At 42.1% G+C, this 20,749-nt stretch overlaps 1 protein-coding gene across 2 annotated transcripts in view; it reads left to right on the top strand.

The window, feature by feature from the left end:
• col4a1 (collagen, type IV, alpha 1) overlaps positions 1-20,453 on the top strand; it is a 41,381-nt gene extending 20,928 nt beyond the window's left edge. Inside the window, exons 2-52 of one of the 2 annotated variants that reach the window (XM_037109778.1) lie at positions 587-640; positions 2,974-3,063; positions 3,144-3,188; positions 3,311-3,355; positions 3,701-3,763; positions 3,905-3,958; positions 4,752-4,778; positions 4,918-4,992; positions 5,213-5,275; positions 5,376-5,411; positions 5,503-5,541; positions 6,015-6,110; positions 6,233-6,268; positions 6,372-6,431; positions 6,639-6,674; positions 6,779-6,823; positions 6,919-6,951; positions 7,918-7,978; positions 8,105-8,140; positions 8,226-8,372; positions 8,502-8,585; positions 9,141-9,224; positions 9,425-9,495; positions 9,642-9,833; positions 10,124-10,292; positions 10,393-10,485; positions 10,673-10,777; positions 10,902-10,999; positions 11,377-11,527; positions 11,627-11,740; positions 11,831-11,998; positions 12,320-12,409; positions 12,530-12,682; positions 12,837-12,935; positions 13,138-13,227; positions 13,407-13,546; positions 13,759-13,885; positions 13,983-14,063; positions 14,450-14,548; positions 14,805-14,855; positions 14,946-15,131; positions 15,239-15,372; positions 15,578-15,650; positions 15,768-15,839; positions 15,940-16,068; positions 16,154-16,252; positions 16,334-16,546; positions 16,682-16,859; positions 16,958-17,072; positions 17,759-17,931; positions 18,225-20,453. In XM_037109778.1, the coding sequence (XP_036965673.1) occupies positions 587-640; positions 2,974-3,063; positions 3,144-3,188; positions 3,311-3,355; positions 3,701-3,763; positions 3,905-3,958; positions 4,752-4,778; positions 4,918-4,992; positions 5,213-5,275; positions 5,376-5,411; positions 5,503-5,541; positions 6,015-6,110; positions 6,233-6,268; positions 6,372-6,431; positions 6,639-6,674; positions 6,779-6,823; positions 6,919-6,951; positions 7,918-7,978; positions 8,105-8,140; positions 8,226-8,372; positions 8,502-8,585; positions 9,141-9,224; positions 9,425-9,495; positions 9,642-9,833; positions 10,124-10,292; positions 10,393-10,485; positions 10,673-10,777; positions 10,902-10,999; positions 11,377-11,527; positions 11,627-11,740; positions 11,831-11,998; positions 12,320-12,409; positions 12,530-12,682; positions 12,837-12,935; positions 13,138-13,227; positions 13,407-13,546; positions 13,759-13,885; positions 13,983-14,063; positions 14,450-14,548; positions 14,805-14,855; positions 14,946-15,131; positions 15,239-15,372; positions 15,578-15,650; positions 15,768-15,839; positions 15,940-16,068; positions 16,154-16,252; positions 16,334-16,546; positions 16,682-16,859; positions 16,958-17,072; positions 17,759-17,931; positions 18,225-18,306 (4,854 nt within the window). In that variant the 3' untranslated portion in view covers positions 18,307-20,453. Of the gene's footprint in view, positions 1-586; positions 641-2,181; positions 2,389-2,973; positions 3,064-3,143; positions 3,189-3,310; positions 3,356-3,700; positions 3,764-3,904; positions 3,959-4,751; positions 4,779-4,917; positions 4,993-5,212; positions 5,276-5,375; positions 5,412-5,502; positions 5,542-6,014; positions 6,111-6,232; positions 6,269-6,371; positions 6,432-6,638; positions 6,675-6,778; positions 6,824-6,918; positions 6,952-7,917; positions 7,979-8,104; positions 8,141-8,225; positions 8,373-8,501; positions 8,586-9,140; positions 9,225-9,424; positions 9,496-9,641; positions 9,834-10,123; positions 10,293-10,392; positions 10,486-10,672; positions 10,778-10,901; positions 11,000-11,376; positions 11,528-11,626; positions 11,741-11,830; positions 11,999-12,319; positions 12,410-12,529; positions 12,683-12,836; positions 12,936-13,137; positions 13,228-13,406; positions 13,547-13,758; positions 13,886-13,982; positions 14,064-14,449; positions 14,549-14,804; positions 14,856-14,945; positions 15,132-15,238; positions 15,373-15,577; positions 15,651-15,767; positions 15,840-15,939; positions 16,069-16,153; positions 16,253-16,333; positions 16,547-16,681; positions 16,860-16,957; positions 17,073-17,758; positions 17,932-18,224 lie in introns of those variants that run through there. The other variant, XM_037109779.1, reaches the window with a different exon arrangement.
• The last annotated feature ends 296 nt before the right edge of the window (positions 20,454-20,749 follow it).

Below are 20,749 nucleotides of genomic sequence, written 5' to 3' on the forward strand. Positions count from 1 at the left end.
ACAGACTTTGTGGAAGAGGTCTCATTTCCTCTGTAGATCAGGGCTCATTCTAAGGCAATGACATCACAATGATTCTATGTTTTAGGTCATTATACACTAATGAAAACATCATTATGAATATCATAATGCATTTTTGCCAAAATTGTATTATACTTACTCCCCTAAATCCTACAAACTGGAAAAAAAACAACAAATGATTCATTCTTGGACTCTCTGTTTTTGAACCAGATTTCAGTATTTTTGATCCATGAATGCTCATCTGTGGGATAGATCAGCAGGCTTGCATGTAAACACTGAAGAGGTCTGTCCGGTGCTCACTGTGGAGATTTACAGTGTCAGTGGGATATGTGTGAGCCATCTGGCAAAGGCAGGATGCTAACATGTTATAAAAGAAGGAACAGTTTGTAGCAAACGTTACACAGCTGACACATGACATCAGGTGACCCTTAGCAGGTGTCTTTCATACTGTCCAGCTTCATTTTGGCTTATTTATTTCCTTGTTTGACACACACAAACATGTCCTCTTTCTTTTGTCTTACAAGTGATGATGATGATAACTAATTGTATTGTTTCTCTTCATCTTTAGGGTTGTGGAGCATCTTGTGGAAAATGTGACTGCAGTGGTGTAAAAGGAGCAAAGGTGAGATATGTATTTGCACTAATTTAAGTTGTGACTTCCAATCAATCCTCATGCATTTCTTTCACTTACGTGATTTCATGTTGGTTTGCAAAGTGTAGTCAAGTTCATAGCAGGCCCAAGCATCCATGACAGCGCTTCCTATGTTCCTCTAATGGGGTCAGCTCTGTGGGACAGACTGAAGCTGGGCCTGGAGACCGAGACAGGAACAAAGATGGGTTTGAACTAGAGCGTGTCTGGACACACAGCTGGGCTGAAGGCCATATTCCCATCAGATGGGGGGAAGCTCGCAGATACAGATGTATAAGCGCTGGTGACCCTAGCCATGAGCTGGCTGTGAGCCTTTGAGCTGTCAGCACTGTAGCATGGATGTTAATCACTGATCTGGGACATGAGGAGTTGGTATTAACTGACCTGGCGAGAGGTAATTTTGCTGTAATAAAATGTTCTCTATCTGTTTTAATTACTTAGATAATAATAATAATAAAAAAAACTTACTGTTTAAAGCCAGCAATAAATTCATTCTGCTAACAGTTATCACATTTTTTGCCAAACGCCTGATACATATTATTCATTCAGGAAAAGTACGTACTTCTGTGACCACAATCTAGATAAAAACTTAATACTTAGATGGGGTAGCTGTAACTCAGGAGGTAGAGCAGTCTTCTAGTAGTCTGAAGGACATTGGTTTGAATGCTTGGCTCCACCATATCGAAGTGTCCTTGAGCAAGATACTGAACCTCAAATTGCTACTCATGAACAGATGGCACCCTGCATGGCAGGCTCTGCCATCAGTGTGTGAATAGGTGAATGTGACAGGTGTTGTGTAAAGTGCTTTGAGCGGTCAGTAGACTGGAAAAATTGCCATAGTAATGCATTTTGTTACAGAAATCTCTCAGCCAGACTCTAACTTAAATGTTCACCCTGTGTGCTGGTTCCCTCTTCGTTCTGCCCCTCAAACATCCTGAGTCCGCCACTGGTAAATGGAGGGTCTTTAGATATTTGACTGTTGATTTGACCACAGGTTTATGATTTTGTGACATTTTATAGACAAAACAATTCATCAGAAACTTAGCTGTTTCATGGATAATAAAAATAATCACTGAAGCCCTGGTTACAAGGAGAGTTTGTTTTATGTGGTCACAAGTGAAAAGAAAATAAAAAGCTGGGAGCCAACACTTTGAAGTAGTTTTGTTTTTCCCTGAGCCTCCTGCTGTATGAGTGTGCCTGTGTATTACTGGCTCAGTTCTATCAGACGACTGCAGAGTGTTATCTATCCTCTTAGTGCAACAGACTGACCTTTTATGGCTCATTCTTACGGCAACAGTAGCCAAACATCCAACTCGCCCCACAACAACAGATGTACTGACTGTGTTCAATGGAGCTCGGCCAGTCCACTGTGGATTCAAACCACCTCTGTGTGTGGTTGGTGAGCCATCCTAAAATCTCCTGTTAGATATATTTACAGTGATGTCACTCCCTGAGGTTACCGTGGTAACCCCTATGATGATTCCCAGTGGTTCAAAATGTTTCCTCTGACTGATGGGAGTTAGGTGGGTTGTGGTCAGAGAATAGAAATTGCTCCAAAAGGTTTTAATGTAGCAAGTTTTGGAGAGGACTGTGAAGCTAGCCTGACTCCCCTTATTGAGCAATGGTGCCATCTAGTGGCAGACAGCGAGAAAAACAAAACATACAGGAATCTTCCTGGGTCAGTTTTAGGTCACTGCAAAGGACACAAGGGAGGATTTGTTGTGAGTAACAATACAAACTATTGTCATATGAGCCTTCATTGTGAATTTAACATAAAATTATAGGAAGTGTTTTTTCTGTCTTGGCACTTGGTACTATATTTTAACATGAAGAGCCAAAGAAATAAATGATGAAAACCTGAACTTTAAAGTTTTTAAGATTTGAATGTTGTAGTTTTTTTTTGTTTTTTTTTTATCTGTCTGGCAAAGTGGCTTTACTTAACAAAAGTCAAGAAAACAGCAGTAAGTAAAGTAGACTACCTAATCTTAAGCTGTAAGACTTTTTTGCTCATGCAACTTTATTCTATGATAAAATCACTGCTTTGTGTTGTAATTCCGAGCTAGTCATTTTTTCCTGACATCTTTAAAGTCAACTTTAATGATTTACAGTGAATGCAGTGATTCAGTCTTAGATTGAGACACATTCAGTTCAATACTTAAATTTGCTTTGGGTCTCATGTCCAAGTTTGATTTATCAATCAACAAAAATCTGTTTTTTTGGTGGACAGTATTCCAGTTGTTCATTCTAATCTCAGGCAGTGGAAAGATGTGTCCTTGATTAAAAAACCTGACCCCGGCTCTTCACAGGGTGAACGTGGATTTCCTGGTCTTCAAGGCAATATGGGATTCCCAGGAATGCAGGGACATGAAGGGCCTCCAGGACCGATGGGCCCCAAGGTCAGTATGCGTTCGCAGACACAACCAAATTAATTACCTTGAATAACTTTTGGTTTGACCCGAACATGTATTTCTCCTAGGGAGATGAAGGACAACCTGGAGCTCCCGGACTGAAAGGAGTGCGGGTGGGTAACTAACCATCACAACAATGATACAATACGACAAAAGACTTTTCTTCTATAAACTATTGCTTATGTTCTAGTTTTAGTTTTTTCATGAGACATCTGATGTGGTTGTGATCTTTCAGGGTCCTCCTGGTCTGCCAGGCTTTCCAGGAAACCCAGGACTACCAGTAAGTACCTTTGATCTGCCGTCAAGTCTCACAACCTGCCACAATCCAGTAACCACCACATGAGAAAACTGTCTGAATCATACTACATCCAGCCACTAGGGGCCAGCAAGGTGTTTTAGCTTCTCATTGGGCAGATGTCATGATGTCCATCTTAATGTGCAGTCAATTTGTCACCCACTAACAAGTAATTTTAAGAGATATTATTTTTTGGCTCTATTTTAGTTTGTCTGTAGGGAATTAAGTCATTGAGATGGTGAAGTATCTGAAAGGTCTGAAAATGGGGGAGATTTCACTGTGTAACTATGAATTGTCTCTGATTGTCTGATTGTGTGCACCCACTCTCAGGGCATCAATGGAAACGATGGACCCCCAGGTCTGCCAGGCATCCCAGGATGCAACGGGACTAAAGTAAGTGTCTTCTATATCTACTGTGTTACAAAAGCAATTTTATTTAACACTGTTTTGTTTCCAAGGCTGATGTTTTCTTTTGCCACATAACCTAAATGCCGCCTGTCCTCTCCCTCTGACTGTGCTGTTTGTGCGATTTAGGGAGACAGAGGACGAGATGGCGCTCCTGGGTTTCCTGGTCTTCAGGGACGTCCTGTAAGCAACCGTGACTCGAATCACAATCAACATCCAACTGACCAGCACTGATTACAGTTATGGTCGTGTTGTATGAAAACAATATGAAAACCATTTTTTTTTTTTACACTGACAGCATTGTTGGGAAGATAACTTTTAAAATGCAATGGGTTACAAATTAGTAGTTTAAAAATGTAACAATTTTAGTTTTAATCCATCAGAGTAATACAACGTCCATCCATCCATCGACTGTCAACCGCTTATCCAAAATTGGGTCGCAGGGGCAGCAGCTTCAGTAGCGAGCCCCAGACTTCCCTTTCCCCAGCCACATCGGCTAACTCTGCCTGGGGAATTCCCAGGCACTCCCAGGCCAGAGAAGAGATATTATCCCTCCACCTGTTCCTGGGTCTACCCATAGGTCTCCTCCCAGTTATACTTTCCTAACAGATACTTTGCAATGGGCAATGAGCGCATACTATTAAGTGAATGGAGCCCGCATTTTTATTGAACCCCTTTTTTATTGCCAACATTTTGATTAGCAACTGTAGTGTAATTTCATATGTTTTTCTCAGTAACTGCAACAGATTACAATTTCATGTATTTTTCTAATGAATTTACATTTGTAAAGTAATTTTTAGCAGCCCGTACAGGACCATTCTGCAATAAATGACTGAAGTTAAAACACAAACACAGTTACAACACTGGAATAACAAGGTTTTTACATGATGTGGCAATACTTAAACTCTACAGTGTCTCAAAAAGGATGTTTTCATGTTACAAGTATAGATATGTGACCACTGTCCTCTCTTCTCAGGGCATCGATGGAGTTCCTGGGATGAAGGTAAGCTGAAGTTTATGAAGTGTTAACATCTGCTCTGTACAGTAAAAATCTGACAAACAATACAAGTAGGACAGATCTTCTAGTATGATCAGACACAGCTGTTCTACCAAACCATTTGTTTTTGCTTCGTCTCCCACAGGGCGACCCCGGCGGTGTGATTGGAATTGTTCCCCTGAAAGGAGACAGAGGATTTCCTGGCGCACCTGGATTACCTGTACGTTGTGTCTATTCGTGTGTGTGTGTGGTGGGCGACATGAGGGGGGAGAGACTCTCCCTCTTGTTAACCTGCTATCCCTTCTCTCCATCTTCTAGTAACGTTGACTATCTAAGTCTAGTCTGAGTGACTTATAGAATTTTTTCACCTTATATGAGTGTCAAAATATAGACACAACTGAATTTTCACATAAATGTATGTCCTCCCTTTCTCCCATCAGGGACAAAGTGGACATCCTGGACCTACTGGACCTCCAGGACCTCGTGGCTATCAAGGACCCAAAGTGAGTTACTCCCACAGTGATGGACTGTTTATCACCCTACAGACTCAGACTCGTACTGGTGTTATCGGTTTGTTTTACTAATTGGATAACTGTTTGACAGGGAGACGCTGGTCCCCCTGGCCCTCCTGGAGAGAAGGTAAGACTTATCAGTTTTCATAATTGTAAAACAAAGTCCAGTGTTCTCTGACTTGATTAACCTTTTTTTTTTGTTTTTTACTTCCATGCAGGGTGACAAGCTGGCCTTTGTGGGTGAGAAAGGAGATAAGGTGAGAGTTTCAGTTTTTTATAGTCTTTTATGGCCTTGTCTATAAAGAAAGCTTTATTTTTTTCACATGTTTCACTTTGGAGGTAGTGGGAGCACTTAACATTTCAGTATAAAACTGTGAGGTAGTGTCCTTCTTGCATATATGTTTTCAGGTATAGAACAATTGCATTCCAAGTAAAGTTTTGAGGATCATACTACTCCATTATCACCATTATTACTGCGCTCTAATGTTGAGTTGTGCTGAGATAGCTCCTGTTACAAATCCCACCTCATATTACATATATAGAATAATTCAGCACTTTGCTGAGGCCCTGTTTAAACTAAGCATGCCCTAAATGTCAAGTTTTCATGGACGGAAAGAACGTTTTCTCTGCCCATTTATAGACTTAAACACTTCTGTTTGTCAAAATACTATAGATAGTTGTTTTACACTCGATGATTTGCTGTTTTATGATTTTTTCTGTTTCATCGCAGGGTGAGCAGGGATTCCGTGGCCCACCTGGCCCTCCTGGACCTCCATCACTGGAAGTGGAAGGAGTCAGACCCACGCATTATGTACCTGGACCACAGGTACTCTCTCAATTCTCAAAAAAAATAGACGGAAATTGTGATATATCCATTTTTTCATATATAATGAAAATCAAATCTCTCAAATGACTTCCTGAGAATGTTTGTGTTCTTTATTCCTAAAGGGTGAAAGAGGACTTCCTGGAGACAAAGGAGAAAAAGTGAGTTATTTTTCTTTCAAATGTAGACATGAATGACACAGGCTGTTGATCTCCTTAATCAAACTTTTGTACTTTTTGAGACACCTTAATTTCTTTATTTTAGGGTTATTGCATCCCGTATCAAACTGGTGTCAAAGGTGATCCCGGCCCTCCTGGACAACCAGTAAGTGGCAAAAATACATCTGTGTATTAGTCATCAGTGGCAAGATAACACTGAAAACAAGCTTTTTTTAATAACATTATATATTATCATTATTATGTCATTATAGAAACATATAGACTTGTTTAATATGCTTGTTTGTCTATAGCAATGTCTTTATTATCAATCCAAAACTAATCAACGTGATTTGAACCCTTTGTGTAACTGCAGGGTAAACCTGGCAAGGATGGAGCACCTGGGCGGAAGGTAACGACAACCTCCTGTGTACCTGCCCACTCGACCGTCCAGATGTTGCTTTCATATTGTGAAATATTTATCACTTAAGTATTTACATCTTTTTCATCATTCAGGGAGAACAAGGCTTTCATGGAGTTCCAGGATACCCTGGTTCACAGGTAACTAATTTGATTTACTCAAATTGAAGTTTTAAAACTTAAATTATCTCAGAGATGTCGTAGCCAGACAGACTAACTTCTTTGTCTTGTTTCAGGGTGAAAAGGGCGAGAGCGGACCACCGGGTTATGTAAGTGATCTCTCTCCTCTCTCTCTTCCTTTTTCATCTCTATCACCCACTCCTTTTGTTCCATCAGCGACAAAAAGGATTAATTCGAAGAACTACCAGCAGAGGCCACCACAAAATATTTGACTTTAAATAATTAGAGTGTGGCAATACAGGGATTTCCAGGGAGTTGTATAAAATCTTTTCCTAGTCTAGTCTGAAAAAATTAGTTAGACTTAAAGGAGCTTGACACCACACTCAGGACTCAAAGAGTAACTGAATGCCTGTAAAGCTTTTATTGACCTCTAGTAGTTCTCCACATTGATGTACTCTTGACCACATGAGCTGCAACAGATTGGAAATTGAAAACACCGCTTTTCAGCCTGTTTAGTTTCTCTTTGAACTCGGGATGTCTTGACATCTACTTTCCCTCAGGATACACCCAAAAATATGGATTAAGTCATTATTTACTCACTCTCATGCTGGTGGAAAATTGGGTGATGATTATAGTCCACAAAACATTTATTGAGCTTCACAGCAAACTGATTAAAAGCATTCTCCTAAACCACTGAACTGGATGGGGGCTTGTGGGGACCAAAAATGGCTCCATACAGCTTGTCTGGCATTATCAAGTCTAAAGTCAAAAATGTCATTTGATTTTAGGTCGCTGGTTCAGTTCCCCTAGTCTGCATGTCAAAGCGTCCTTGGGCAAGATACTGAAACCTAAATTGTTCCTGATGTGCTGGTCGGCACCTTACATGGCAGCCACTGCCATCAGTGTATATAGGAAATACTGTAAGTCGCTTTGGACAAGAGTGTCTCCTAAATGCCCTAAAATGTAAAATGTAGTCAGCGTTAGAAGGAGAACAGGTAGGCAGTTCATAAGTCAACTAATCTGCATTTAGGTAGATTAGCAAAAGAAACCTTCAGTATGATCTGAAAAAAATGGACCTGCGTTATTAAGCTTTGCAATTTTTTATTTCATTTTAGGGGAGTGGGGCCCCTGGTCCTCCTGGTCCTCGTGGTAGCCCAGGGTTAACAGGAGAAAAAGGTATAGTTGGCCATTGTATGACAGGCATACATATGCTGAAACGCATACATATAAACATCTACCTTGGACAACTTTCAGTAAAAAACGTGTTTTTTCTTCCATTTTGGTTTCTTCTTAATTCTGCAGGTTTTCCTGGTCCTCAGGGAGAGGCAGGTCCACCAGGTAGTGTCGCGCAATATAGCTGCATGTCAGTCAGACACATGCAAACCTGAATAACACATTAAACAGCTTCCATTTGTGTCGTCAGGCCGGGACATTGAAGGGCCTCGTGGAGAGAAGGGTGAGAAGGGAGACGTGGGTGAGAAAGGAGACAGAGGAATGGAAGGAGAGTCTCTCGTTGGCCCCCCAGGACAACCAGGAGACCCTGGACCCCCGGGACCACCTGGACAACCAAGTATGATCATTAAATATGCCAAGATCGTAACGTGGCACAATTATAAATGTTATGATAACCTAATGAGTTTGTGTGTGTGTGTGCGTGCGTGCATGTGTGTTGTGTATGTGCTATGACATGGCGGCACAGTTGACCCTGATTCATGTAACATCGAGAAAGGAGCTCCTGGACCGCCTGGACCTCCAGGATTACAAGGGGAATTGGGACAGAAAGGTAAGAAGGTCTATAATGAAAGCTGATCAGTGTGATCCATCAGTCAGCGTATTCTAATGTGTATAATGTGGACATTGTTGAGACAAATAAACAATGACTTTTTCACAAAGAAAGATGAAACTTGATGTAAAACATCGCTGAATTTACAAGAACGCCCAAATATTTAAGAAACTGTTTTTGGGGGCATCATACAGTTTTAAAATGTGTCTCCTAACTCAACAGTTCACAAAATTGCATGATTTTTAGAGGGAGTCTGGGGACTTCTCACAGACTACAAAGAAGTAGCCTGTATTTGTCACTATTAACAGTAAAATGTGAAAGGTTTACCAATAATAGAATGTTTTTTTTTTTTTGTAAATTCATAAAGTGGTGCTGCTGAATCACATGTTAAAGGCCATCATGTTTTTTAAATTTACTTAAAGCGGAAATAGCCAACATTTCAACTGTCGCCCTCCTAGTGTTCCCCTGTGGTATAACTGTTGGCGCCGATGTCACAAACACAGAAACAAAGCCTTTTTTGCCAGTTTGATTGATGTTTCTGTACCTATTTTTCAGGTGACAAGGGAGATACCTGTGTTCAGTGTCACAGTTCTGGCCCACCTGGATTACCTGGGCCTCAGGGCCCTAAAGGAGATCGAGGTGAGTGAACAGTGGTATTGTGCAAATGAAACAGTGGTGACCAGGTCCACCAAAGTCTGGTGTCACTACAAAACCACCAGGGTTATGATGTAAAGATGGCTCTTTGTTGGAAAGTTCTCCGTAATTTATTCCTCACATTCTAATATACATTTAACTAATTTACTAATATACATTTCTTCCACTTCCATTTTCACCTGCAGGACCTCCTGGATTAGTGGGCGGCAAGGGAGAAAAGGGTCAGACTGGCCTCCCTGGACAACCTGGTAGACCTGTGAGTAGACTCATGTCAGAGACACTGGGGACAAGATCTAGGCTGGCTGTGTTGTGTTTTCACAGTTTACCCCTCACAATGGACCGAGAGAAAACATGTCATTGATATTTTCTTTGGAGCGTAACACAATTTTGAATTTCATGCAGGGTTCTGAAGGCACCCCTGGGTTGATGGGAGCCCCTGGAGCTGTTGGCGAGCCAGGGGACATTTTTGTAGCACCTGGTCTGAAGGGGGACAAAGGTCTGCCTGGTATTCCTGGAACACCAGGGCAGCCAGGGCTGGATGGACAGCCAGGAAGAGCTGGCTTTCCTGGTGAACCTGGCCTCAAAGGAGAACCGGTAAGTGTGTGTTTCACCAGATTACAGGATATCAGCACCCCATGAGAGTAACTCTTTGTGGAAATGATTGAGCTGCCTGAACTGGCTATTGTTGCAGCTCATGCGCTGTCCCCAAGTATCCAAAATAAATCAATAATTGTGGTTTTAAGCAAAGAATAATTGGTAGTGTTTAGCAATTGTGGTTTACATTATTCTTGAATTCACTCTTCAACTATTCAGTCTCTTAAATGTATTATGAATCTCAGAAATAAAGTCAATTGGACATCCCCTTTCTCTCATCTTGCTCTCAGGCCAAAGAGGGCATCAAGGGTGAGCGTGGACCAAGTGGGGACCCGGGTCTCATCGGGCCTCCTGGAGGGAGGGGCCCACCTGGTCTGCCAGGCTTCGGTCGGCAAGGAGATCCCGGAGAGAAGGGTTCTCATGGGAGACCGGGGCTTCCTGGAACTCCTGGACGACCTGGTACGCATGAGTTCTCCACAGAGCCACAAATACTGACAGCACATCTGATACTCATAGCTACTTAACATTTATTTATTGACATATCACTTGGGTCCAACAGGTGCAAAAGGTGAGCCGGGTCAAGGTGTGAGTGCCCCTGGACCTCCAGGAGTACCTGGATCACAGGGAGAACCTGGCATACCTGGATTTCAAGGTGAACAGCACCATAGTCCTGGTTTCCTTCATACTCCGTTACAAAAAAAGTATTGATTTAAAATGTGTATTTTGAAAATGACTCTGTGAACTTAACCTCAAAGAAAGTGATAGTAGAAGATGGAGATATATTAGTGAAGACTGTTCGTTATTATTCCTGTTCACCATGCAATATGTTGTGGTCGTAGGCGATAGAGGCCTGCCTGGAGACCCAGGGCTGCCAGGTTTCCGTGGAACCAAGGGTGACCAAGGACCCCCTGGAATTGGATTTCCAGGCCCAACTGGTCCAAAAGGTAAGTTACTCCATGTTGACTATATCCCTCCTCATCATAGATGCATCACTAACATTCATTCACTATACATGATATAGTGCATGTACATGAGCAGAACATAAGATACATTTTTCCGTGTTTGTAGGAATCAGTGGAATTCCAGGAGCTCCAGGATTACCAGGAGAGCCAGGAAGACCAGGACAGGATGGCATAACAGGTCAACCTGGTCAACCTGGACAAAAGGTTTGTTTTTTTTGTGCATTTATGTTTCAATTTAGAATTAAAGTTTCACACATATATAGATATTATGCTTTAGCATCCTGGTTTTGATGACGACAAAGGATCTTAGTTTTCTATGAAAAGTTTCGTTTGAATGATGCCTCTTTTTTCAGATGCTAAATTCAAACAGGTGTTTGAGAAGACATTGTGTAGGAACATTAGACTGTATTGGTCTCAAAGTGCAATTGTTATACGACACAATTCAAATCTAACAAACACAAGAAAACTGTTTGATGGATAAGTTCAAAGAGGAGATTTCAATGGCATGTAAAGTCATTATCACCAGTGTCATCATGGCCAGAGCTGAGATGCAAATCACTGCTTATTTCTGCACTTTGCAGGGTGAACCAGGACGGGGTCTTCCAGGTCCCAAAGGTTTGCCTGGCCCCCAAGGAATTATTGGCTTCCAAGGAGAGAAGGGTAGCATTGGACCACCTGGTGTTCCGGGACAGGAAGGTGACACAGGACCACCAGGCTCTCAGGGAATCAAAGGTACTGCAAGACAATTAGAACAACTCTGAGGTGAGGCTTGGTTCGATCCAGTCTTCTATACTATGTACAGAATTGTTTTTCATTCATCTTTAAATCTAGGTGAGGTGGGACCTCCAGGACCTCCTGGACTGGTTGGCTTACCAGGTGCTCCAGGAAAAGGTTCACCCGGAGCTCCTGGACCCCAAGGACCACCTGGAGAGCCAGGACCATTCGGTGAGAAGAAAGTCAATACAGAACTTTTTCACAGAAAGATTATTGTTGTTGAAATCACCAAACATATTTGAATGTGTGTGTGTTGAACAGGTAGGGAAGGTATAAAGGGAGAAAAGGGCTTTCCAGGTTCACCTGGTCTGGACATGCCGGGTCCTCAGGGAGAGAAGGGAGTGCCCGGGTTCCCAGGAAGCCCTGGCTCTAAAGGACTGCCAGGGCCACCAGGCTTACCAGGCAGGGACGGACTGATCGGATTTCAAGGTGAGTGTTTCACATTAAAAGCCTGCTAGGTATGGGATGCTCTTGGGAGGCTTTTAATGTGAAACATCTATGCAGGAAGTGCTGACTCTTACTGGCAGTAGTCTAATGAAATAACGTAAATAAAGTGGAAATGTTGAGTGGAACTAATTATGACTGAGTGAGGAATTTCGGTTAAGAAGAGAAACTCAGAGCAGCAGAGTGAGGAGTGTACCATGATGGTATGTTTTAATACTGTAGTAAAAAGTCCTGGTTTATTTACTTAATGTAATGTGAATATGTTTTATTCACAGTAATCTCACTGTGTGTGTGTTTGTTTGCCAGGTCCCAAAGGTGAAATGGGGGTTATTGGGACACCAGGAGTACAAGGCATGCCTGGACCACCTGGCACACCTGGAGATCCTGGTCAGAGAGGTGAGGACGACCAACTTTATATAGATTTCTTGCTTTGTTCAGCCTGTCTTGTATGCTTAGTTGTTGTTTTTAGGTTTGACAGCAGCAATAACAGTTTCTCATTTCCACCGACTCTCTCAGGTGATCCTGGTATAACCGGACTAAGAGGGGAGATCGGAGAGCCTGGTCTTAAGGGAGAAAGGGGAGATAGAGGTCTTCAGGGCCCTCCTGGGAACATGAGTGACGTTGACATGGAGCATATGAAGGGGGAGAAGGGAGACCTCGGAGACCCAGGTATATGACAACACACTGGGCTTTGGCTCAGTGAGTGTGTATGTGTCATATACGGGGTTTACGCCAAACATGCCCAGTGGTGACCCTGTATATTAACACATAGGTTAGGATGTACTTATCTAAATGTAGGCTTTTAACACTGTTTTTCTGTCAGGTCACACTGGGCTCACTGGACAGAAGGGCTTCCGTGGACTCCCTGGAGACCCTGGAATGCCAGGGAAAGATGGAGAGCCTGGAACACCTGGACATCCAGGTGAACACAGGAACAAATGTGTTAGATTTATTTAAATAGGATATTTCTAACATGCTAATTTCATGTAATAATCATCTTTTTGTCCTAAACTTTTAATTTAACCCTTATTCTTTGAGTGAACCTTCCCCACATGTTATGTGTCCTGTTAGGAAAATGGAGGGGAAATAAAGAGAATTTAACTTCATTCATTGATGTGTCTCAGGTGAGAAAGGAGACACCGGTCTTCCGGGAGAGCCTGGAAGAATCGGAGTAACTGGACAGAAAGGCAGCCAAGGAGAGATGGGCATACCAGGTAAGAACTCTCAAGTGAAGCATCCATTTGAACATGTATAGTGTGAATTACAAACAAACTGAGTTGAGAAAATATCAAGCAAGTGAACACCTACATTTCACATTAAATGTGACAACATACCTCTAAACATCTAAACTTTGTCTGTTTGTATGTGTATGTGTGTGTGTGTGTTTGTGCAGGTGTGGCTGGTCCAAAGGGTACTAAAGGAGATACAGGTACACCAGGGCATCCTGGATTCAGAGGCCAAGATGGGCAGAAAGGAGATAAGGGAGTAGCCGGTGAGCCAGGTATTGGAATCCCCGGATTTCCAGGAGAAAAGGTAATTTTAGAGCTATGACAACGGTTATGTTTCATAACACTAGTTCTGTGAACATAAGCAGCTCTGTCATGTGGGTGTACCAGCTTGACTGCTCTTCTTGTGTAGACTAGAAATCCTCAATCTCTACACTTTTCTTTTCTGATTGTGCTCTGCTAATAAACCTCAGCACCTACCTGTCTTTACTTTTTCTCTCGAATCATCTACTCTCACAGGGTGAGAAAGGCCAGCCAGGATTCCCAGGAACACCAGGAGACAAGGGTCAGAGGGGTCATGAAGGCATGCCAGGAAAGCCAGGACTGGATGGATCCAAGGGAGAGAAAGGGAGCATCGGGTATACAGGTTAGATTTCAGTCTGTGCTGTCACTTAATACACAGATATAGTAACTATACATGTTGGTGTTCCATGCGAGTTCTTATTCTGGTGTGTGTTGTACAGGTCAGCCAGGTATACCAGGTGAGAAGGGGGTGCCAGGGCTGCCAGGGTCTCCTGGAGAACCTGGTCAGGAGGGTCGGCCTGGTAAGTGACATGATTATTTAATCAACTATGTAGGCAAGTCCCTACATTAATTAATCACAACAATAATTTCACAAAGATGGCCTTAATCATGTGAGAAGAGAGTTGTGAAAAAAATCAGAAGTGAACTGAGTAAGTCAGGCAGCTGGAAACAAAAATAATCAGGGTGGTCCATACAACTGTAAAATATTAAATAAGGCATCATTCGGCAAATCCTTTTTCGGACACCAAATTTAATCAGAAGCCAATTACTATAGATTGATCAAGATCAGGTTTTTCCATAAATATCTGTTACAGCTCAGGGAATGGTTGACTTAGCAAATCAAATCTATTTTGTCTTGGTAGTAATTAAGTGTGAATAAACAGTGTGTATACTTGTTCTCTTTCAGGTGAGGGTGGCTTACAGGGACCTCCTGGCTCTATTGGGGAGAAGGGAGAGGCTGGAGAGGATGGTATCCCAGGATCCTCAGGAGAGAAAGGAGACCCAGGTCAGTGTCAGAGGAGTTAATAGGAGACTATACTGCAAAAGTTTATTGTTGTTACTGTTTAGTGCAACCTCTCTGGCATAGATCTCTTAAATTCACCCTCATCCAAATCCTTTCATGCACATTTTAATACAGTTATTGATGTTCTGAATTGTTTTTTAAAACTTAATTATCGTAAGCCACAAGCTTTAATTAGAAATCATTAACACTAGTATTAACAACTGTTTCTCAGTTACTGTTAATCCATCCTTCTTTACAGGTTTACCTGGCCGAGGTTTCCAAGGTCCACCTGGAGCTCTTGGTATCAAAGGTTAGTGCCTCTCCATCGTCTGTTAATATCTCATTCATCGGAGACAAAAAAACAGAGTTCAATCATTTAACCTTCTCTTTCCCTCACCAGGTGATAAAGGCAGTCCTGGCTTCCCTGGTACCCCAGGTCATCCTGGTGTCCCTGGCATCAAAGGAGACAAGGGACTTACAGGTGTAGTGGGATCCCCAGGTGAGCCAGGAGAGAGGGGGTTGCCAGGTATCTCTCTAGAGGGTCCTAAGGGAGACAGGGGAGAACCAGGACACACCGGAGAAAGAGGTATGCCAAATACATGACATGCCAGTATTAGTTGAACGGTTATTTCCAAAATGTAGTACATTTTCGAGCCACTGTTACAAGTGTTTGTTCTTGTGTCTATCAAACAGGAACCACAGGAGTGCCTGGTGTGCCTGGTGTGCCAGGCAGAGAAGGTCCAAAGGGGGACAAAGGAGACCAGGGCAAACCCGGTTTTCAGGGAGAGTCGGGACATAAAGGCGACCCCGGAGTTCCTGGACTTCCTGTATGTCATGAGGCTGTTTTACATGACTTAAGATGCACATGTTATACACTACTAAGAGATGATGCATAGTGCTGTTGAAATTTCTGCATAAATGCTTTTTAACTGGAGCAAGTTTTCAGCAAAACACTTAACAGTGTGCCTCGTGTAACTTTATGTTCGTGTGTGTGTGTGTGTGTATGTGTGTGTGTGTGTGTGTGTATTATAGGGACAATCTGGTCTTCCAGGTATCGATGGACAGAAGGGAGAGAGAGGCGTGCAAGGTGTCGCTGGCTTCCCAGGTGAGTACAGTGTGATAGTTGAGTGAAACACAGCACGTTTTATGCAAATATGAACGGAAAGATGTGTTTTTGTTTAGATAAATGTCAAGTAAAATGTTTTTGAATAAAAAACTCTAGGTTCAAAGGGTGCTTTCGGGGACTCGGGATTCAAAGGAGAACTTGGAGACAGAGGATTTCCCGGAGAAAAGGGTATAAAAAGGAGGGGAGACTCCTCAAAGTGATAAGAAACACAACATATCACACCATCTCATTGTCTTCTCATGCCTTCAAATGATACTGTATATTTCAGGTAATGATGGCCCCCCTGGTCCTCCTGGCCCCCAGATCTTCATCAAAGGAGACATTGGATTCCCTGGGATTCAAGGCTTACCAGGACCTCAGGGACCCTCTGGGCTCCCTGGACAGAAAGGACAGCAAGGTGACGTTTTGCTTAAAATCCCCTGTGATCCAACATTTGTCCTCTGCTCCCATTTTTCTAGTAACATCATTATTTTTTCTTTCAGGTATGACAGGTGTTATAGGTCCTAAAGGTGACGATGGCATTCCCGGATATCACGGTCAGCCCGGAAGCAAAGGAGAGCCTGGCCTGCCGGGGCCGCAGGGTGAGTTCATCACAGGGATGAAAGGTGTAAGAGCTGTTGTGATGTTGCGGCCATATCTTGTTAATTTCTACATGTCTTTAGGACCCAGAGGGCACCCTGGCCCTCCAGGACCTGACGGTGTTCCAGGTCAAGTGGGTCCACCTGGCCCGTCTTCCATGGATCACGGCTTCTTGGTGACCCGTCACAGCCAATCGGTAGACATTCCGCAGTGTCCTGATGGAACCTCGATCATCTACGATGGCTACTCCTTGCTTTATGTACAGGGCAACGAGCGCTCCCATGGGCAGGACTTGGGTGAGCAACACAAAATGTGAAAGAAAGAAAGAAAGAAAGAAAGAAAGAAAGAAAGAAAGAAAGAAAGAAAGAAAGAGATGAGCTGGAGAACAAGTTTGTGGGGTGAATTATACATCTTCTTGGTCTGTGTTTTAGGTACGGCAGGCAGCTGTCTACGGAAGTTCAGCCCCATGCCCTTCCTGTTCTGTAACATCAACAACGTGTGCAACTTTGCCTCCCGTAATGATTACTCCTACTGGCTCACCTCCCCTGAGCCCATGCCCATGAGCATGGCACCTATCACTGGTGAAAGCATCAAACCCTTCATCAGCAGGTATATCAGCCTCTCTACCGTTACTGTTCAGTTTGACGTATATCTGATACCCATTCGACACTCACATACTGTGCTCGTGTGTGTGTGTGTGTGTGCAGGTGTGCTGTGTGTGAAGCCCCAGCCATGGTGATAGCAATTCACAGTCAGACAATCATGATCCCACCGTGCCCTCACGGCTGGGATTCTCTCTGGATCGGATATTCTTTTGTCATGGTAAGAAAAACAGGATCGGGTCTCAGTGCAAATACAGTCTGACCCCTGGAGAGTACATTCATTTCTTCCTTTCGCCACATATATGCAGTGGTGGAAGGTAATTAAGTGCTTTTTCTTCAGTGCTTTACTTAAGTACAATTTCCAGGTACCTGTACTTGACATGAGAACTGCCATCTTCTGCTCATTTCTATTACAACTGTACTTCATTTCAGAGGGAAATGTTGTACTTTTTGCCTCATTTATATGATAATTTAAGATAATTTGCAGAATAAAAACACGAAATGCAGTCAACATATAAACTGTTTGTAACACTGAGGATGAGGTGATCCCCGGGAGAATTTACCAGCTACCCAGCTGCAAAATTAACATTACATACTTATTAATACATCAGTAATTACACATCATTAATATGTAACACATTATTTTGAAACAGGCATTAGGAATACTTTTACGTTTTTATTATTATTTTTAAGTATAGCAATATTTCTACTTGAGTAAAATGCTGAAATCAAGACTTCCACTTTTAAAAGAAACTTTCTGCACCCTGGCTTTGTTGGTTTCATCACAAGTTAGAAAATACAGATGTGTAATGGATGTCATGTGGAGCAAGTCCGTCTAGAACATTACTGGACATGGTGAAATCAAAGGTTTGGCGTCATTTGGTTAATGAGCTGTTCTCTGTGTAGCACACAAGTGCCGGTGCTGAGGGTTCGGGCCAGGCTTTGGCCTCTCCTGGATCCTGCTTGGAGGAATTCCGCAGCGCTCCATTCATTGAGTGTCACGGCCGTGGAACCTGCAACTACTACGCCAACTCCTACAGCTTCTGGCTCGCCACCATCGAAGACAATGAGATGTTTACGTAAGCCGGAATCACTCAAGCTCAGACGTTGTATTGCTTTAGTCCTCCTGCTCCTACCTTTAGAAGATATTGTTTTGGCTTTGATGGTTAGGTTGGTTAGGTTAAGGCATGAGGAGAGATGATTGGATAGGATTAGGGTAAGATTATCAGTTAAAACCAATCAGAGCCAGACTAAGATGGATCACACAAATGTCAGTTTTGACAGTTAATTTTCAGATCTTCTCCACATTTGAATTATAAACTTGGTATTCTAAGAGGAAGTCTAATGTTTTTCTTTCTGTCTTGCTTTCCAGGAAACCTGTCCCGCAGACACTAAAAGCAGGCAGCCTCCGAACACACATAAGCCGCTGTCAGGTGTGCATGAAGAGGACATAAACCCAAACACCAGAGTCCTCCATCCCAACCTGCGAGCAAAAACCATGTGTGCTGACGTCCTCGACTTGCCTTTTACTTCCTATTTTCAAAAGGATGGTGCTATTTTCCTGCATGTTTGAGGAGGAGGAGGAGGAGGAGGAGGAGGAGGAGGAGAGGGACAGAGATGTGGTTTGCAGAAAAACCAGAGATTGAACATTACAGTCCAGAAACGAAGCGGAGACCAAACACAGCAGCCTTTTTTGCTTCATGCAGAACACTTAACTAACACGATCACAAAGTGTCTCTAAAGAATTGCACCCAGTTTACCTCTGCACTGAGTACATGCCCCCTAAACTGGTAAACTGGTGTTCATTTTGAAAAGGGTTGCTTGCGTGTGTCAGGTGCTATTCTTACTTACCTGCCTTATTCCATCTTGTTTTTTTTCTTAATCTGTCAGCACCACAGCATTCAAAGATATAGTCACGTATTATAATAGATGTTCACACATTTTTTTTAACTTGTTTAAGTATACTAATGTAAAGGATGGGACTCGCCACTGGTTACCGGTCATTCGCTGAACCCCCACGATGTTGCAGACACACATATAAAAAACAATCCCTCTGTTGTAAATATGATGCATTCCTCTCTCACACAGTTCAACATACTCTCCTCAGGTTATTATTGAATTACTTTGTGTGCTTTAAGTCCATTTTTATTTATAAGATTTATGAGAATATGTTGGACTTGAGTGAGGTTCCATATGATCCAAAAGAAGCAGTGTTTCAGCGTCTGACAATAGGCGCCACAGTAACATACAGAAGAGCACTGAAATAGCATCAGCTGGTGTGTGTGTGTGTGTGTGTGTGGTTGCATGTGTGAATGTGTGAGTGTACATATATGAATGGATTATTGGAGAGCTGTGTGTATTTTGTGATGTCTGCATATACAATATATTGTTACACAACCACAAACAGAAATAGAAAAAATCATCACCTTTGCCTATACCTTTACTATGTCAGAATATTGTGTGTAACAGCTGCGTATTAAAGGGCGACTACCCCGCTTCGACACATTTAGCTGTGTTTACAGGTCTTGGAGGGGGATTACTGCATGTGTGAAAATTTAGTGTAAAGCTCTAGAGGAAGCTGCATGTAATCTGATAAATTCCCTCCAGTGATGTCACTCTGTGCACTCAGTTGTATCGTGGGTAATGTAGGCGCCATGTTTTAAAATGCAGTCCACTGGTTTTGCATTGCACTCCTAAAACAGTGTTGGGGTCATTATGAAATGTTTTTGGGAATATGATCAAAATCGATACAACAGAACCAGAGTGGTCGTATTTTTTATACATACTTTTTCTTTTTCCATTTTCAAACCTGCTGCCTACATTACCCACAATGCAACTTAACCACCAAGTGACATCACTGAAGCAAATATATCAGATTTTTGCAGCTTCTTCTGGAGCGACAAAATGCTTTCTATTTTTTCACATATGCAATAGTACTCCCCAAGACCTGTAAACACACTTCAGTGTCTAAAATTGGTGGAGTTGCCCTTTAAATGATTTACGTGAACCAAATATTTCTCTTCCTCTGATCCCAAAGAAATGCACATGTATATATACTTTCACATAACATGTACTTGCCTCTTTGCTCATGTACTTGACTGTTGCCATTTGTGATTTACTGTCATCATCCCTGTTAAGGAGAGATTGATTTTTTGTTAAGAGTGAAAGGTCATCACCCTGTTGTATCTTTGGACTTTCAAGTCGAACACATACAGAGGAGGACACGGAGTGTGTTACAAGTGTCTATGCAAGTTGAGATGCTTCAAAAGGTCTTAACAGTGCCTTAATATTTAGTATTTGGACATAGCTTGAGTCTTCATCAGTTGGAGGAAGGCTGCATCTGGGCTATTGAGAGAATCAACGTTTTCCACTGTTGGCAGTGACTCTACACTGACCGTGACCTGTTTTTGTTTGTGTGTTGTGATCAACTGCTCCTTGAAGTATATACAGTATTAGCAGTGTTTGCCATCATAAAACAAACTTGATTACTGTAATCCTAACTAATTAACAAACAGAAAAACTTTGACATTTTATATTTTCCGGATCCCATACTGTGTAATTCCTGCAATAAAGTTATTTGTAGAATATTCTTATTAATTTATGACAGGTGTTATTTTTTTTTCTTTGGGTTTGTATGTATAAATGCTGTTATTTTAAAGGTGTTCTGCGTAGTTTTGGAGAAGAAAATCAAACTCGAAATTTTCATATGTACAAGTTGTATCAAGTAATAATAATACTCTCTCATAATTATATTTTTCAATAACTGAAGTAAACATGGAAAATAAGCTTTAAAGGTAGCAGGGTCCGCCACATATAAACAAGGTAAAATAGTATGAAGCTGCGTTGTCCTTTAAGGTCAGTTTGTTTATTCAGTTTATTCTGTCATAAATAATTGTT

Source organism: Acanthopagrus latus, chromosome 9 (assembly GCF_904848185.1).
Source record: "Acanthopagrus latus isolate v.2019 chromosome 9, fAcaLat1.1, whole genome shotgun sequence".
In the NCBI taxonomy this organism is placed as follows: Eukaryota; Metazoa; Chordata; class Actinopteri; order Spariformes; family Sparidae; genus Acanthopagrus; species Acanthopagrus latus.